This window comes from Plecotus auritus (assembly GCF_963455305.1).
Source record: "Plecotus auritus genome assembly, chromosome: 7".
NCBI classification, from domain to species: domain Eukaryota; kingdom Metazoa; phylum Chordata; class Mammalia; order Chiroptera; family Vespertilionidae; genus Plecotus; species Plecotus auritus.
Genome location: NC_137774.1, coordinates 13,966,398 through 13,985,074, shown reverse-complemented (window position 1 = coordinate 13,985,074; position 18,677 = coordinate 13,966,398). Strand labels below are relative to the sequence as shown.

At 50.5% G+C, this 18,677-nt stretch overlaps 2 protein-coding genes across 2 annotated transcripts; one reads left to right on the top strand and one right to left on the bottom strand.

The window, feature by feature from the left end:
• Positions 1-388: 388 nt before the first annotated feature.
• Positions 389-10,166, top strand: NLE1 (notchless homolog 1). Its single transcript, XM_080679519.1, has 13 exons — positions 389-420; positions 557-700; positions 1,664-1,881; positions 2,480-2,559; positions 3,496-3,572; positions 3,719-3,816; positions 4,062-4,254; positions 4,766-4,901; positions 5,066-5,112; positions 7,003-7,205; positions 8,910-9,069; positions 9,165-9,235; positions 9,842-10,166. Exons 1-13 carry the CDS (start codon positions 403-405, stop codon positions 9,852-9,854), a joined length of 1,458 nt encoding a protein of 485 aa, XP_080535645.1. The 5' UTR covers positions 389-402; the 3' UTR covers positions 9,855-10,166.
• A 1,474-nt stretch (positions 10,167-11,640) lies between these two features.
• Positions 11,641-18,426, bottom strand: FNDC8 (fibronectin type III domain containing 8; the record flags this gene model as incomplete). Its single annotated transcript, XM_080679631.1, has 4 exons — positions 11,641-11,793; positions 12,353-12,589; positions 14,172-14,541; positions 18,221-18,426. The coding sequence occupies 4 exons, from the start codon at positions 18,424-18,426 to the stop codon at positions 11,641-11,643; spliced, it is 966 nt and encodes a 321-aa protein (XP_080535757.1).
• Positions 18,427-18,677: the final 251 nt, after the last annotated feature.

Sequence of the window (18,677 nt, the reverse complement as noted above, 5' to 3'; positions counted from 1 at the left end):
AGAAAAGAACAATAATTTCTGCCCTCAACCCAATAGCCTCTGGCTTTGTAAGTCATCCCCTACAGGGCTGCTTGCTGCCTGGAGCCTATTCAGTCTTCTGTCATTTTCTATCTCTGTGACCTTTGGGAAAATAAACCGCTCAGAGCCTCGATTTCCCCGTCTATAAAGTGGGGCAAGTATCCCTGTTCTGAAGAGACAAGTCTGCATTCTGCAAGGCACTGGGAGGGACTAAGTGGGGCGGCAGCGAGCTGTCCAAGGGAGGTCATGGGTACTAGGCCTGGCGCGGCGTGACACTTCCCCTCCGCAACACCAGAGGGCGATGTCGCGAGTTGCGGCACCACCCGACCACAGGGGCGGCGCTCCGTCCCTCCAGCGTCTTTCTTCTCCACGTGGGGACGCAGGATGGCGGCGGTAGTGGCGGTGGGTGTGCGTGGATGGGGGCGGCGGCGCGCGACGGGGCGCTGGTGCCCGAGGTCCGCGATGAGGGAGGGAGGCGGGAGTGGGGACCCTTCCCTCCCAGGCGCGTGGCTGACGCCCGCTGCGCTTGTTGGCGCAGGACGAGGCGGCGGCGCGCGACGTGCAGCGGCTGCTAGTGCAGTTCCAGGATGAGGGCGGGCAGCTGCTGGGCTCCCCGTTCGACGTGCCCGTGGACATCACCCCGGACAAACTGCAGCTCATATGCAACGCGCTGCTGGCCCAGGTGAGCGCCCGCGGGGGATCAAAAGACCTAAGATCGGGGGCTCAAGGGCCCCCACCACTCGCCCACAGTGGGTGATACACCCCTGCGCGAGCCCATGGGGTGCCACCCACCCCCAGGGGAGGGTCAGAAAGATACATCGGTGTGAGCGCGATTTACATGCCGACCAGGCCGACCATCGCGGTCCACTTGCGGAGAGAGACTGCGTTTGGAAGGCATCGGATGCATTGTCAAATGAGTCCTCGCCACGGCCCCTCCTTAATTCGCCCCATTTTACAGGGTAGCCCGGAGGCATTGTTATTCGCACGATGCTCCGTGGTAGATGGTAGTTTGGAATTGGAATCCAAATGTGTCAAACACAAAGCCCATGCTCTTTTAACTCCCAAGCCAGTGTTTTCAAAGTGTTTCCCCCTGTTGGGGTGGGAGGAGCTTAAAAATGCAGAATTTGGACTCCACCCCAGACTTACTACATCAAACTCGGGGGTGAAGCAGAGCCTGCATTTCCAAGCAGCTTTTTGGATGCTTCTTACACATTATACAGCGAGGTGTGGTGGTTTGGAAAAACCTGCATAATGGTGTCTACTAATCCTGGACTCGAGTGTTCTCCTTAAAAGAACACTAACGAATCTGAATTAGTCATTAGCAATAGGATGTTGGGCTAATTTCTTAGTTGCTTGGAGCCTCAGGTGTTTTTTTTTCCATCTTTCAAGTGGGAATATGAATGCCTACCTCCCAGAGTTGTTGTGGGATGCAGATAAAGGGGTTTAAAGTGCTGTGTAAGTCTCCCACAGTTCTTCGAGGATTAAGAAGGTCTAACTCCGTGGGGAATGATGGGGGTGTAACTCCAGCAGGGTGGCTGAAAAGAAGGAAGTTTTACCTCCCACCGCCCCGTGGGGAGCCTCCCTGGTGCAGGGGGCCCCTGCCCATCATTTGGTAGGAGAGTTGCCCTCTGCTGTTGCCCTCCAGGAGGATCCCCTGCCACTGGCTTTCTATGTCCACGATGCTGAGATCGTCTCCTCACTGGGGAGGACGCTGGAGTCCCAGACAGTGGAGACGGAGAAGGTCCTCGACATCATTTACCAGCCACAGGCCATCTTCAAGGTCCGCGCTGTGACCCGCTGCACCAGCTCCTTGGAGGGTCACAGCGAGGCAGTCATTTCTGTGGCCTTCAGCCCCACAGGAAAGTAAGGACAGCTGCCCAATTATGGAGGGGAGTGTGGGGGTGCAGCCTCTGGGTGGGGTGAGGAGGGTACCCCCAAGTGATGATCAATGTGGCCTCAGGCGGCCTATCATAGACCCAAGCTCTGGGCTCAGGTTCCAAGTAGCATTTCCCAAGGGAGGTTTGCCCCACAAAGACCAAGGACACCTGCCTTGGAAGAGGCCTTCCTGGACTTGATCTCAGGAGATTGAGCTGCACGCTCAGCTCTGCCCCTTCTAGCTGTGTGACCTGGGTAGGTCACGTAACCTTCTGAGTTAATTCCTCATCATCTGCGGAACTGGGTATCTTTGCTTCTCATGGTCCTGCGAGGATAGTGAGAAACTTTAAATCTGGTTATAGCTGTGGCCATTCCTTTTAGGAAGGAAGAGAAGCGAATGACCTCTTGGGGTCTTCTCCCAGGTGGCAGCAGGGTTACGTTTCTCCTTTTCACGGGAGAGAAAAGTCTAGTCCCAGACTGTAGTCCCAGAAGACAGTTGCACAGGCCGCAGAAATGGGCAGTGTTTCGGGGTGGGCCCTACCCCTGCGCCCCACTGCAGAGGTCAGGCCACCTCTCTCTCCTCCAGGTACCTGGCCAGTGGCTCTGGAGACACCACCGTGCGCTTCTGGGACCTCAGCACCGAGACACCGCATTTCACGTGCCAGGGTCAGTATGCAATTAGCCGTTTAGGGGGTCTGACGGAAAGGGGGTCTGACGGCAGGGGGCGGGGGGTGACCCATTCAAGCTCTTTAATTCCTGAGGAGGCAGATTCCAACTCCTTCATGTCCGTTTAGTGATTACCTGTCCCTGAGTAGAGACTGTACCCTTGAGCCTAGCCAGCCTCTTAAAAACAAGCACACTAGACCAGTGGTCGGCAAACTGCGGCTCGCGAGCCACATGCGGCTCTTTGGCCCCTTGAGTGTGGCTCTTCCACAAAATACCACTGGGCAAGTCTATTTTGAAGAAGTGGCATTAGAAGAAGTTTAAGTTTAAAAAATTTGGCTCTCAAAAGAAATTTCAATCGTTGTACTGTTGATATTTGACTCTGTTGACTAATGAGTTTGTCGACCACTGGACTAGACCAAAGAGTAAGTGAGGGGTTGTGGGAAGGGGCTGACTGGCTAGTAGCAAGGAGGACCTGGCTTAAATCCAGCCTCTGCCATAGTGGTTCTCAAACTTAAACGCTCATCGGAACCACCTCTAAGTGGTGCTGAGCCCACACATTGGCTGGGCAAGGGACCTTGTGTGTGTGAAGAGCGTACGCCCTTTTTAAGCTTCTGTTCTCTCTTCTGGAAAAGGGGAGTGATAATTCTTGCTTTGCCTCATACCTTAGTGCTAGTGTGAGAATTTTAAGGGATGACACACATGAAAACACTTTATATCATGTGTCATGTGAGGAATTGCAGTGTTATCTGTACAGCAAGACGCATGGTTCTAGCACTTGGGGTGTATTCTCCTGCTGCCTAGGAAACCTTATCTCCTTTTGTTAGATCGTTCACTTATTCAGCAACTGGTTTAAGAGTTCCTGCTGTGTACCAGGCGCTGCTTGGAACTGGGGATAAGAACGGATGTCCCTCCTTTCTCCCTTCCCTTCTTTCTCAGGACACAGACACTGGGTCCTCAGCATATCCTGGTCCCCCGACGGCAAGAAGCTGGCCTCAGGCTGCAAGAACGGCCAGGTAGATGGTGGTCAGGGTAACTAGGCAGGGACTCTGGGCTACCTTCCTGGAGCTGGGTCACCGTCGGGTTCTGGGTCTTTAGGGAGGTGGGTGGGTGGGGCAGGGGAACGTTAAGAAGGCTTATTATGTGAGCTTCTGTCCTTCAGATTCTCCTATGGGACCCAAACACAGGGAAGCAGGTGGGCAGGACCCTCGCCGGCCATAGCAAGTGGATCACGGGCCTGAGCTGGGAGCCCCTCCATGTGTAAGTGATACTGACAGGGCTGGGATAACGAGGAACAAGGGGTTCGAAGCTCTCCCCCTGCGCACTTGACGCAGACAGGGCTGTTCATCACAGGGCCTGAGAGCCGCCTGCAGGTGCCACTAAATCTTGGGGTCGAGAAGCTGTGTAGACATTGTCCTGACCCTTGAATTGGGAATGGGGAGGCGCCATGGGAAGACAGGCGTTGCCGGGTCAGAAGTGAGGTCACCTCTCCCTTCCCCTCCCAGGAACCCCGAGTGCCGCTACGTGGCCAGCAGCTCCAAGGATGGCAGCGTGCGGGTCTGGGACACGACCTCGGGCCGCTGTGAGCGCATCCTCACCGGGCACACCCAGTCAGTCACCTGCCTTCGGTGGGGAGGAGACGGGCTTCTCTACTCTGCCTCGCAGGACCGCACCATCAAAGTCTGGAGGGCTCACGACGTAAGAGCTGGGAGGGTTCCGAAGCCAGTCTGGGCAAATCTCAGGCCCCGGGATGCCAGCGCTGGGGGAGCGTTGACCAGTGTCTCCGAGCATGTTCTGAGAGCCAGGTCGAGGAGACACTTTGGGAACAGGGGGTCCTGTGGTCGGTGCTGCTCTATAAGGGAGGTTGCAGTGTCTGTTAGCATAGGCAGCCTCTGGAAATTCCTGCGCTGGGAAGCCTATTTCACTGCATTGAACCTGCCTTATTCCAACCTTACTTGACTGGAGCCTTTTCGTTCTGACATACTTAGCTTCCTTCCATGAGACGTATTTTCTGAAACATTGCTCTGGGCTAGTGCTCTCTTTTTACAAATGAGGAGAGACTTGAGGCCATAAGGGTGATTTGATTAAGATCACAATGAATGAGGGTCCTGACTTGGAGTGTCCTGGGACTAATCTGGAGGTGCAGTTTCCCTAGGGTAGAGAGTGGTATGTGTCTCTGACCTATCTGACCTATCTCCTTCTCCCCTAGGGTGTGCTCTGCCGGACTCTGCAAGGCCACGGCCACTGGGTGAATACCATGGCCCTCAGCACTGACTATGCCCTGCGCACAGGGGCCTTTGAGCCAGCTGAGGCCTCCGTGAACCCCCAAGACCTCCAGGGGTCCTGTGAGTGAGCGGGAGAAGGAGGGGAGAGAGCTGCTTGGTAAAGAGCCAGTTCTCTAGCTTAATGTGTGAGAGTTGAACCTAGGCTGGGGGTGTTTGCTGTTTGTGTTGGATTTTCTAACCAGCCTTACGCCTTACCTTCTCTCCCCTCCGGTACGTGGACACAGTGCAGGAGTTAAAGGAAAGGGCTCTGAACCGGTACAACGTTGTGCGGGTGAGTATGTGCCACCTGCTGGCACGTCCACCTCTGTGCTCGGCTGGCTTAGTCCCTGCAGCCCTCTGCAGATGCTCGGCCCCTCTGCCTCTAGCCCCACCTCAGAAAGTACTTTTTCTGGAAAGTTATTCTTGAAAATCCTACTTTATACTTCTAAGATCTTCATGTGCTAGGGATCATTTTATTGTATTTGGTTCTGTTTGTTTCTCTATTCATTGCATTCCCAAGATGCCTCTCTTTTTTATTTTGGTTAGTTTAGGTAACACATTCACATGGCCAGAAGTTCACAGAACACAGAAAGACAGATAGTGAAAAATCTCTCATCCGTTCCTTTTAGAAGCATCTAGTGCCACCAGAATCTTGTTTCTCCTTCCAGAGACTTCATATATTCACACATGCATGTATATACGTACACTGTATACAGTACGTGCTGCATAAGGACGTTTCAGTCAACAGCAGACCACATGTGCGACGGTGGCTCCATAACATTATAGTGAAGCTGAAAAACTCCTGTCGCCTAGCGATGTCACTGTCCCCACGTCCTCTCACAGCGCATTACTTGTGTTTGTGGTGATGCTGGTGTAAGCAGACCTATTGCACTGCCAGTCGTATAGAAGTACAGCATGTACAGTTACGTACAGTACGTAGTACTTGATAGTGATAATAAGCAGCTGTTACTGGTTTGCGTATTTACTGTGTTGTTATTTGCGTGTACTCTTTATACTTGTAAAAAAAGTTTGCTGTAAACAGTATGCCATGTTCCAGCAGCAGCCTCATTCATATGTCTCATGTTTACCTTGTCTCTTGATTGCATAATTTTCTCTTGTGCTTGAGTTAATCTCGTGTTTTGTACAGTAACGTGCTATACAGCAAGCATGTCAAACTCAAAGGCTAACACGGGCCAGATAAACAAGGTTTAAGTTTATGTGGGCCACAAAAAAAACAAAAGCTTCAATTTTCATAGAAATGTAGGTTTATTTCGATAGAGACGCTGAATACAAAGGACTGAAATAAATGAGTAATCGTTAACATAAAATAATAGAACATTTTAATAAAAATTAATATTTTTTCTTGAACATTAACTTACCAGACACTGAATAACTGTTCAAGTTAATAAGCGTAACACAAATAACCCTGTTTTTCTTGTTCTCTGAAAGCAAAATATTTCCTGTTGCACACACCAAACAAGTCAGTCCAAGACTAATGACCTGGCAATCGGCTGCTAAAATACTCGCTGCTAGTATTAGTGGAGAGAAATGGTGCACCTGCGCGTAAGGCACGCAACACGATTATAGTAATCAGTCATTAGTGAACGTTGTAGTTCGTTAATAATTAGGTATAACAGGATATTGTAAAAATTTAGTTACAACATTTTTATTAAAACGTTTCTTACATACCGTTATATTGGCTGGGCCACAAAAATACTTGTTGTGGGCGGGCCGCGAGTCTGACATGCTTGCTGTTCAGGCTCCGCCTGGCAGCCGTAGGCTGTGCCATCTAGCCTAGGTGTGTGGTAGGCGGTACCATCTAGGTCTGTGTAAGTGTACTCTGGGAAGTTAGAGCAGTGGCAAAATGGCCTAACGACACATTTCTCAGACCGTGTCCCCATCATTGAACAGCACAAACGCTTAATCCTTCCCCTTTTTTAACACACCACTCCGTACCTGGCTTTTTCATCTAATTACACATCTTAGAAATGGTCCTGTGTTCGTAAAGTTTCTTTTCGGGGTCTGCGGGAAGTAACTCCTCTGAGTTGGTAGCTGGCCCAAGCCTCACTGCTTTGGGTCCTGGCCGCCATGCTGGTGTGGAGTCATCAGTAGCGTGTTTGTTGCTGAGGTCGGAGTTTCCCGTCTGAGACCGTGTTTAACACTGTCTTTCTGCCTCCCCTAGGGCCAGGGCCCAGAGAGGCTGGTGTCTGGCTCAGACGACTTCACCTTATTCCTGTGGTCCCCAGCAGAGGACAAGAAGCCCCTCGCACGGATGACGGGACACCAGGCCCTCATCAACCAGGTGCTCTTCTCCCCGGACTCCCGCGTGGTCGCCAGCGCCTCCTTCGACAAGTCCATCAAGCTGTGGGACGGCAGGACGGGCAAGTGAGTGGAGGTCGGGGAGGGAGAAGAAGGCCACTGTTGCTCCGGGAGGACCTGGTTCTGCCACTGCCCAGTGTGTGGCTAGTGTCTGGGTTGCCTGAGCTTCTGTTTCCTCTTCTTTCATAAGAAGACGCCTGACCCGTCAGCCTTGTTACAAGGGTGGAATGAGATGGTGTATTTAGCAGCCCCATTCAGTAGGCACTGAAAACGCTAGTTCATTTCACATCTAAGGGGAGAAATGATCTTAACACCGGCCTTCCTCAAAGTGTGGTCCAGAGACGAGTGGCAGCAGTAACATCTGGGAATTTGATAGAAATTCAGAATCTCGGGATCTCGTCGATCAGAATTTTAGATTAGTTTTCCAATTATATTTGGCATACAAGATTATATTAGTTTCCGGTGTACAGCATAGTGACTAGACATTTAGATACCTTAGGAAGTAACCACCCAGGAAGTCTGGTACCCACCTGACACCATACATGGTCATTACAGTATTATTGACTATATTCCCATTGCTGTGCTTTACATCCCCACGACTGTTTTGTAAATCAATTTGTTCTCTGAGTTTGTTTTGTTTGTTCATTTATTTTGTTTTTTGATTCCACATATAAGTGAAATCATATGGTATTTGTCTCTCTCTGACTTATTTCACTTAGCATAATACCCTCTAGGTCCATCCATGTTGTCACAAATTTCAAGATTTCATTCCTTTTTTATGGCTGCGTAATATTCCATTGTCTATATGCACCCCATTTTCTTTACCTGTTTTCTGTCAATGGACGTTGAAGTTGTTTCCATGTCTTGGCTAATGTAAATAATGCTGCAGTGAGCACGGAGATGCATCTATCTTTTAGAATGAGTGTTTTGGATTTCTCTGGATAAAAACCCAGAAGTGGAAATACTGGGTCATATGGCAGTTTTATTTTTAGTTGTTTGAAGAACCTTCATCCTGTTTTCTGTAGCGGCTGAACCAATTTACATTTCCACCAACAGGGCATGAGAGTTCCCTTTTCTCCACATCCACTTGTTTGTTGATTTATTGATGATCGCCACAGCATCTGCATTTTAATAAGGTCACCAAGTGATTCTGCTTGTCGCTAAGTCTGAGAAGCACCATGTAATGAGGCCCGGTGCCCTTGGGGTTAATTAGTTTGGAGGAGAGGCAAGGGCATGGGCAGGAAGGAGCAGAGAAACCCTTGGCACCTATGTGTCAGTTGTGTATTTTTACACAGAAGCCCTTTGAAATAGGCCATTCAGTTCCTTTTTAAGGTAGGAGAACTGAGTTGCAGAGATGCCTAACAACTTGTCCCAGTAGACACAGTCTGTATTGATCTGAAAGTTCCAGGTGGGCCTGGCCCAGTTTTACTCCATGCCACCTGTCAGCAAGCAACTGTCATATTGGGGGGATGTCAGGCAGATGGGCTAAGCAGATGGCTGCATTGGATTCTAAGGCATGCAAAGTTGAGTGGTATGGAGGCCTGGCAAGAGGCACCCTAGAAGCAGCTCATTTGGAGAAGTTTTAAAAACACATAATGGGCAGTAATGATTAAATTGGCCTGGGGTGGGGCCAGGCAGTGGGATTTTGTAAAAGTTCCCACGTAATTCTAACATGCAGCCAAGGTTGAAAACTATAGCTATCGGCATAGAGGACCCTTCAGATGTGCTTGATGATCTAATCTCCATCATCATCTTCTTTCCTTGGCCCAGGTACCTGGCTTCCCTGCGTGGCCACGTGGCTGCCGTGTACCAGATTGCGTGGTCAGCTGACAGCCGGCTCCTGGTCAGTGGCAGCAGTGACAGCACATTGAAGGTGTGGGACGTGAAGGCCCAGAAGCTGGCCACAGACTTGCCAGGCCATGCGGATGAGGTACAGCACAGCCGACCCTGTGGGTAGGAATTGAAGCCTGGCCCTTCCCCTTCACCTCCTCAATGGCCCGCTTTCCTTCCTCCTCCTCGGTTTAGGTATATGCTGTCGACTGGAGTCCAGATGGCCAGAGAGTGGCAAGTGGTGGGAAGGACAAATGCCTCCGGATGTGAGTTGGGGGAGGTGGTGATGGGTGTGCTGGGCTTTGCTGTCACTCTTTGTGACTTTCCCTTCTGGCGTAGAATTCGGAGGGTTTGCCAGGTTCCCAGGACGGGGCATTGTAGGGATTATGGGAGACCCTGACATTTCTGAGGCTGCTCTGTGGAGGGGGGTCCAGGGTCGCTCGAGCACGAGGCAATAGTTCTTTGTGAGCACTGGACTTGGGAGTCTTAAGACCTAGTTCAAATCCTGGTTCTCCCTTCAATGTGCAGTCTTGGAGACCTTGGCTAACCTGTGTCTTGGGGTTATCAAACCTTAGCAGAAAGGAAGATCAAAGGTAGGCAGTGAACACACCTTGGAACCAGAAGCACCGTGTGCTTGTAAAGGACTGTCACTGTCATTGGACAACTTGCTGGGCACCCCAGGGGCCGGGCCTGGTCTGAGGCCCTGGTGAGGCAGGCGGTGGATGCCCAGCCTGAGTGAGGCTGAGACGGTAGCCAGGCTCTGGATGACTGAGGGGAAACGACAGGTTCTCCCTGTGGTGGGCTCCTGGGATTACATGGCAACCTCCCTTTCCTGCGGGTCACTTCCCAGCTGTTCCCTCCCCTCTCCACAGATGGAGGAGATGACCCCCACCTGGACTTGGCCTGTGCCAGCTGCCTGCCCTGATAGAGACCAAAGGCCGGAGTGGTGACCCGGAGAACGAGTGTGGCCTGCTGTCCTTGCACAGACCCTAGAGCAGGAGATCGAAGGTCACAGGAGGTTACTACAGAGCTCAGCCCTTGGCCGTCACTCTGTACCTTCCTGGTACCGTCAGGGGTGACAGGAGGCCAGGCAATGACTAGATCCCTGCTGCTGCCCCTGCCTCCTTTCCCAGCTGCCAGCTCTGTTCAGAGTCAGACCCCAGATTCTGTGACCAAATAAATAACTTATATTTTGTGTGTTTGGGTTATAATCCCTTGTCTAGAATCCCTGGGCTCAAACAAGGTCTGTGCTAAGTCCGTTTGTTTAGCCTCCTCTGCACTGGGCCAGGAAGTCACCTTTCCTCTCTCCCCACCCCCTCGTGCCTGGAAGGGAGAGACCGGTTGAGGCTGGGTGATTGTGGTCAGAGAGTAAGCCAAAGCTGAGCTGTCTGATGTGTATGCATGAGCCACATGTGGCTCTTTCCATTAACTAGCATTCCCTGCAGTTAGAGATGCTGTTCTCAGTCGCTCCAGCTCCAGACTGCTGACTGTATTGAACAGCACTGTCGTCATCACGGAGTTCTGCTGGCCAGTGCTGCTCTGTGGGGCGCCTTCCTCAGCCCTCACCAGCACACTTCTCGAGGCCTTGCCATCCCTGAGCACTGTGCCCGGCTCTCGGGATACAGACAGGTGACGGCCGTCCCGGAGGATTCTCTAATGGGGCGTGCAGGGGTGAGAGCTCCGGCAGAAGTGGGCGAAGTGTGTTATGGGAAGATGGTTCTCTGTCCCCTGAGGACTTCAGGTATGAAGGGACTCCACAGACCCTTGACCAAGATCTTGCCCTCCATGCATCCTGCCTTCACTTTCTCCTGTTCCAGCGCTAAGGCAGATTGCTGAGGTTGAACTTCTAAACCATCCTTATACGTACTGCTCAAGGTCACAGCATTTCTAATCTCGTGTTTCCTCACCCGCCCCCACCCTCTTCTGTGCTTTTATACATCCCTCATAGTAGCCCTGCAGCTGGTCTCATGTCCATATATATTATATATGTGTTTTCTTAATCCTCACCCGAGGATATTTTCTCCATTGATTCCCCCCCCCACCCCCCGCAGAGGCTGGGGGAGGTGGGGGGCGCGGGAGAGAGAAACACCAATTGGTTGCTTCCCACATGTGCCCCGACCAGGGCTGGGGATCAAGCCTGCAACTGAGGTATGTGCCCTTGACCGGGAATTGAAGCCAAGTCCCTTTGGTCCGCAGGCCGACGCTCTAACCACTGGGAAAAACTGGGGCCAGGGCATGTCCCCATATTTTTTATAAGGAAACAGCCCAGGAAGCTTAAATGGTTTGCCCATGCCCTCACATCCAACAAGAGCCAGAATTAAATCTGACACTGCCCCAAAGATTGTGTAATTTGCACCATGTCCCTCCAGAGTTCGTCTGATCCTGATGGTGTGCAGACTGCCGCCACCTCTGCCCAACGTTGCTGTTTTTCCTGGCGTGTGTTTTAGTCTGGATACCAGTCTCTTCCTGCCGTGGGGAAGAAAGAGGGTGGTGCTGGCAGAGCCAGGCGGAGGAGGTGGTGGCTGTGCACAGCATGAAGCAGAATGGAGAGGTGCTGAGTGACCTGCAGTTCTTTAATGAAGGATCTGGACTTAGCCTGCATCTGGGGAGGGGGTGCCTACAGCTGTGGGCAGTGGCTGACCTGGCCTGCAGTGCCCTGGAACCCTCTCCCTTAGTAGGGAAATACGTTTTCCAGATCTTCCATCCTCCGCATCTCAGCCTGCCTCATGGTCACTGTTTTCCTCTGCGATTCCTTGCGCCGCACAGTGATCTGGATGGGGTTGTTCTCAGGGAAGCTGGTCAGGTCATTGGCCAAGGTTGCAAACTGAAATCACACGAGAGAACCCCTCAGACTTCCTTTCCAGACCTGACCTCTCTGTCTTTGCCACCCCCGTTTTGTTTGTTAAATGGGATCTTAGTGGCATTACCAACCTACCTATCAACACCAGAAACAGGTACAAGGAGGTATGACTCAAACCTGTGATATTTCCAACCACAGGTGGACTTGGGCCTCTCCCTGACCCCATGCCCCTACCCACCCCCGGGCTGCTCCCTTCTTTGTCCCCCTTCAGCCCAGCCTCTGTCCTGTACCTGTCAGTGCCCTGGACTTCCTGACCCATTCACAGTCATTGGTACCAGGTTGAAAGATGAACGTTAGAGTGATGCTGATGAGTACATCAGTTTGCATTCCCAGTGGGCACCAGAGTGGCTTAATCCTTAAGCCTCCCAGAAGAGAGCAACTCGGAGTTGAAGTGTAGTTGCGCAGGTAGAAAGAAGGAAAGCAAGCAGGGAGATGTCGTGGGGGTATAGGGTGTCCCCAACCTCCGAAGCCCCTGGTGTAGACCTCTCCCTAACCCCGTGGGCCCCCATCTTTCAGGGCTCACTTTGTAGGGCTTGCACCACTTCCCCGCCCCAGCTGTGTTGATGGCGCGGACGATGAGGCAGTAGCTTGTGTTGGGCTTCAGCTCCATCAGCTTGACAGTGGTCCCCAAGATCTTGTGGAAGATCCACGGGCAATTCTTGGTCTTGGGAGCCTCATTGTCATTTTTCTTGGCCATCTCCTGCAACAGGACCTGGTAGAAACTGACCGGCTGCCTGCTCATGGCATAGGTCCAGGAAATCTAGTGGGGAAGAGAGCCCCCAAAGCTTCCTCAGACCTGGCCCGAGCTGTCCTCCCATCACCCCGCCTCGCACCACCCACGCCACATGGGTGGGAATGCCCCTCTCCCATCCCCTGTCCCTGTTGGAGCTGAGGCAGGTCTGATGGGAGGTGCAAGGTGCTCCACCTGGACGTGGAACCACCAGCACGAAGCATATGCGGCTCTCCCTGCACAGCCCCACTTACCTTGGAACGTGCCTTCATTCCATTTCTTCTAGACCAGCGCCTTTCAACCAGCGTGCCCCAAGAATTGCTAAAACATGCACTACCTGACACTAAATAGTCAACCGGTACCGCGGCACATGCATGTTTTGAAAATTCTCGCAGCCCATCAGGGTTGAGAATCGCTGTTCTAGACTACGTCAGTTGAGAGGAACCTTAAGAGATGGTCTTGTCCACCTCATTCATTGCATATGGGTTCAGAGGGTAAGTGGCTGGCCCACGGTCACATAGCAATTAAGTGACAGGGATCAAACCAGTAGCTCCAGAGCCCATGTGCTTTGTACTACAGCCGTGGTTGCCAAGCACGCCTGACTAAGGACCCCAGGGAGTTTTAGTAACACTGCAGATCCCTGGCCTGCTGTCTCCTGGCTGGTCTCCATTTACAGTTCCTCCCGTCTAGGCCAAGTAGTCCCCAAACTGCTGTGCATGGGAATACCCTGGAGGACTTGTTAAAACAGATTGCTGGTCCCTGCCCTGACAGTCTGTGAGGCAGTCGGGTGGGAGGGGGAGCGAGATTTAAATTTGTAACTAGCTGCCAGGTGATGCTGACCCTGGTGGTGGTCTGGGAACCACACTTTTGAGAAATGCTGCTCTAGGCCTTCCAACAATGGAGCTTCCAGATTTATCTTCCTAAAACACAGCTCAAATTGCTTCCATCACCAGAAATCAAGCTGCAAAAAGATGCTGCAAAAAGCTGTTCTCTGTTGCTTATAGAAAAATCTTTAAAGGAGCCTGACTTCGGAGGATTTCTGGAAAATGACCCCACGCTAACTTTTCCCCATCTATTCCGCTAGGACAGCGCTTCTCAACCTGGGGTCCGGGGCCGTCAGCACCACCTGGGAATTTGTTAGCAGTACAGATTCTCAGCCCCCACCCCCAGGCCTACTGAACCAACCAGATGAGGACCAGGAGTCTTGTTTTTAAGATGATCAGATCTGCAGGCACAGGACAGTGTGCATTGGGGCCTGGGTGTTTCCTCCCCCACCTTCCCACCCATGAGCCTTTCCTAGTGTCAGCCCCCCAGGCAATGCCTTTCCCCCATCTCTAGATGTTTAAATCCTACCTCTACCCCAGCTCCAGTGTTACCAAGAGCTAATTCCTGCACCTGGAAGTAATGTGTCTTTCCCTCTGACTTCCTGGTGGGCTTGATCTGAACTCTTCCTACAGCAATGAACCCTTTCTAGCTTGCACTGGAGTTCTTTACAAACATGCCCTCTCTCCTAATAAACTCAAGGTCAGAATGCAGGTGTTAGGCATCTTCACACTCCCCACAGAGCTCAGCTCAGTAAGGCTTTGCCAAACGCATGAGGAAGAAAACGCACCACGGCCGTGTAATCGCTGACTGTGTGTTCACAGATAAAGGGCGCCTCCGGCACGTCTGTGACCACAGAGGATTTGGAAGAGGTCGAGGAGGTGTCTGTGTCCAGCTCAGGGTTGTCAAGGTCCAGCAGGCCCCCAGGGGCTATTTGGGATGTAGATTGATGGGGGCAGAGGGCCAGGTCCTCCTTTTCTGTATTCTTTGCCACCGAAGTGATGCTGAGCTTGTTCAGCTCGCCTTCCAGCAACCCTGCAAAGAAGCTGCTGTTGGGCTGGGTCACGGCCAGTTTGATGGGATTCAACAAGGTAGATGAGATGGGGGAGATGCTGGTGTCGTCGGAGCTGCATTCAGATTCCTCCCCTGGCATCGCCTTCCTGGAGTGCGAGGGGAGACAGGTGAGCACCCAGCCAGCCCATGCAGCCTGGAAGCTCCCGGAGGCCAGGCCTTGGGCCTGACTTGCAAGGGTCCCAGCTGCTTCTGAACAGCTCAGAACATCCTTACTGCTGTGCAGCAGTGCGTCTACACACCGGGCACAGGTGGACAGCGCAGATTCCTGGTCCCTGGTTGGGATGGAACTGGGGAACTGCTAAAGTTAATAGGATCCTCGGACGATTCTGAGGCAGGTGTTCTGAGAACCAGAATTTGAGAAACTGCTAAAACTTTAAGGCTTCCCTCCACAAAGGGCAAAGGACCACAATGATCTACTAGGGTATGGAAAAGTATCTAAAAGAAAAATCAGGCTTTACTAATATGTATTCACTATTTAATATTTAATGTAGTTACTAACTTATTTACTTAGAATTTATAACATTTAACACTAATATATAGCATGTAAAATTAACAAGTACACATATATTGGGATGAATGCTCAAAAACTTTTTCCTTCCATTCTACTTTTAAAATCATGACCTATTTTAGATATAGCCAAAGACATCAAGAATAATATATTAGCCTGGCAAGTGTGGCTCAGTAGTTGAGCATCGACCTATGAACCAGGAGGTCACGGTTTGATTCCTGGTCAGGGCACATGCCTGTGTTGTGGGCTCGATTCCCAGTGGGAGGCGTGCAGGAGGCAGCTGATCAATGATTCTCTCATCATTGATGTTTCCCTCTCCTTCTCTAAAAGCAAGAAAAAATATATTAAGAAAAAATAATATATTAATATAATAATATATTAAACCTATGTGATCATGTCAACCAATGTCACCCCAATAAATTTAATTTTAAAAAAGAATAATATATTAAGCTTTTATTTAGCCATCATTCAGCTTCAGAACTAAAGCCTCATCAGAATAGTTGAAGGCCACTGGATACTTCTCTCCCCACCTTATCAGAGATAACCAGTACAGTAAATTAAAAATTTTTGTGTTTATTATTCTTCGTGTGTTGTTACATATGTATGTTATCCCTAAGCAAGATATATTTTGCATATTTTTAAATATGTTTTTATTGATTGAAGAGAAAGGGAGAGAAACATCAGTGAGGAGAGAAAATCATCAATTGGCTGCCTCCTGCACGCCCCACACTGTGGATCGAACCCACAACCTGGGCATGTGCCCTAACTGGGACTTGAACCATGATCTCCTGGTTCATAGTCAGTGCTCAACCACTGAGCAACACCGTCCAGGACATATTTTTAAACTTCACATAAATAAATGGTATCATTGATTACGTATCCATTGGCAGCTTGCTTTTTCACTCAACATTGTGTGTGTGTGTGTGTGTGTGTGTGTGTGTGTGTGTGTTTTTCTATTCGTCTGTATTATACAATAGCTCTGGTTTAATCATTTTAACTGTTGTTTGGTTTTTCATTATAGGGATATCTGTATTGTTACTAATTATTTCCTATTAGAAAGGAAAACCTTGTACAGGTTTCCACTATTTAAATATTTTTTTACCAGTGAAGTGCAGAACCCCCCAAAACTGGCTTTCATATCTTTTTTTTTTTACCTACCTTTACCCAAAGTAAGAAATATATATTACATGGCAACCTAGTATACTCATGCATACACATAAAACTAAAGCACACTGCACAAACCAGTTCTTCCTGTATGTGTGATGTGCTCTGGAACTTTTTATTCTGTTTAATTTCATTTTTGTGATACTGGTCTCCACCAACTAGAATGAGTTCCTGACCCATTAATGGGTCACAACCCACAGTTTGAAGAGCACTTGTCTAGAAAGAGCAGTCAGGGTCACACAGTGAGTTGATGGCAGACTTGGAACTAGGACCCAGATCTCCTAGGCCCCAGGCCTGCCCCATGCTATGCAATTCCCATCTGCCCCTGGCACTTTCTGGCTCATCTCCTCTGCTCCCTACCCCATCTCCATCAGCTGCTCTGGCCAAATCAGCAACCAACACGCTCCCCCGGATCCCTTAACGCCAGGGCTGCTTCTGGCATCATGGTTGATTGATGGGCTAAATATTTCCTCCCTGAGCTCCAGTCCCATTGGCCTCCTAAGAGACCTTGATCAGCCCAAACCTTCGGTGCTAGCCCATCCGTGGTGGGCATTTAGAATAGATGATTCCCCCACCAAGGTCACTGTAGGCAGAAGAGTCTGAGTATTGATGCCATTTATACTTCAGGTTGTCCTAATGGATCTCTGTTTTAGACTTGCTTTTTCAAAGACCAGTGCTGATGTGGGCATGGAAGGCAGCTAGCACTGGGCTGTATGCTGCACGTGCTCTCTTCTGATATTTACAATAGCCCTGCTGGATGAGTGTTAGCCCCAATTTCCAGATGAGGGACTAATCTTATCTACAGCCATATACTAAGTAGTAGAACTTGGATTTGAACTTGGACTCATAGCCCTAGGTCTTCCCACTAGAGCATGAAGTTTCCTATAAGCATCCATCACTTTAGCCATACCTACTACTTACAGGCCCCTTAGGAAATGGACATCATATCCCTTTCATATAATCAGGACCAGCTACATAGTTGGTGGGTCCCTTTCTTCAAAAATTATTAAGAATATCAAGAGAGCCAAAACCGGTTTGGCTCAGTGGATAGAGCGTCGGCCTGCGGACTGAAGGGTCCCGGGTTCGGTTCCGGTCAAGGGCATGTACCTTGGTTGCGGGCACATCCTCAGTGGGAGGTGTGCAGGAGGCAGCTGATCGATGTTTCTCTCTCATCGATGTTTCTGGCTCTCTATCTCTCTCCCTTCCTCTCTGTGAAATATCAATAAAATGTATTTAAAAAAAAAAAAAAGAATATCAAGAGAATGACAGCAGGACATTCAACTAAGCACAGGGCCCTTCTAAATGTGGGCTGTGTGTGACTATAAAGGTCACACACCATGAAACTGCCCTGCAGATAACTTCCTCAGGCCAAATCCACCCCCTTCACTACTACCATATCAACACCACTACCACCCTTCCCGGCTCTCCTTCCCTTCCTAGACATTCAGCTCACATATCACTTCCTCCAAGAAGCCTGCCTCCCTCTCCCAAGCTATACTAAGCCTCCTTCATTTTCTCAGTCTTAGCACAGACCATGCTGTATTATTCTTGATTTTTGACATATGTGCGCACGGACACACACACACCCCAGGCTGGGAGCTTCTTAAATCCTGGGCCAGACACCTTACAGGAGCTCAAAGAGTTTTGTGGAATGAAGTAAAGGGGACCCAGAACCACCAAGGAGAAGCAGTTAACCTCGGTCTGAAGACAGACTGGTTATTGGGGGGACATAATCGGGAAGGGGAAGGCACCAAAAGGAAGGATTGTGAGAGGGGAGCCATGGAAGAGTGGAAGAGGCAGGGTGTCTGGGGGAGGGGGTGGAAGACCCTAACTAGACTAAGGGGATGAGAAGCCCTGTCAACAAATCTCTGACTAATCCCCGAAGGCCTCTGGAGTAGGAGGCCTACATGAGTCTAAGAACTGACGTGGGCCCAGGAATCCACGGTGCAACCTGCACCCATGCTCTCCCCTGGGAGTCCAGGGCCCAGGTTGTGACAGGTCCAGGAAGTACCTCCTCTTCAAGCCTCTCCCCACCCGCAGCTCCAGCCTTAGCAAGGAGGACACTGGATACTATTTAAGGACTTGTATCTTACGGTAGGTTGGGAAGGTTGATGGTATCTTCCTCCATGAAGTTAATCAAACTGCCCCTTGAGGAAAGAGGAAGTCCTTTGGTGGCAACCATCCTGTTCATAGACTTGGGGTTTAGAAAGGGCTTCGACGTTTGGTTCAAAATGAGAGTTTCCTTTTTCATCATGTTCTCCTCCCCATCTCCCACTTTACAGAACACCTCTGATGCCATCGAGTTAGTTTGGGACCACAGCCGACAACCAAGCTGACAGGAAGTAGAGAGAAACTGGGGTCAGGGGACCCACCCTTAGTTTGGCTGGGATGGGGGTACAATGAGCTGACTTCATAATCATCGCAGAGTGTAACAATTAGGGGACAGCCTCCCCCTTGATCTGAGGCTGCTGCTACCCAGGGCCAGGGCCAGGGTCTGGAGTGAGGTGGAGCCAGGGAACAGACTGCATCCCCCTTCCAGCTCGAATGCCC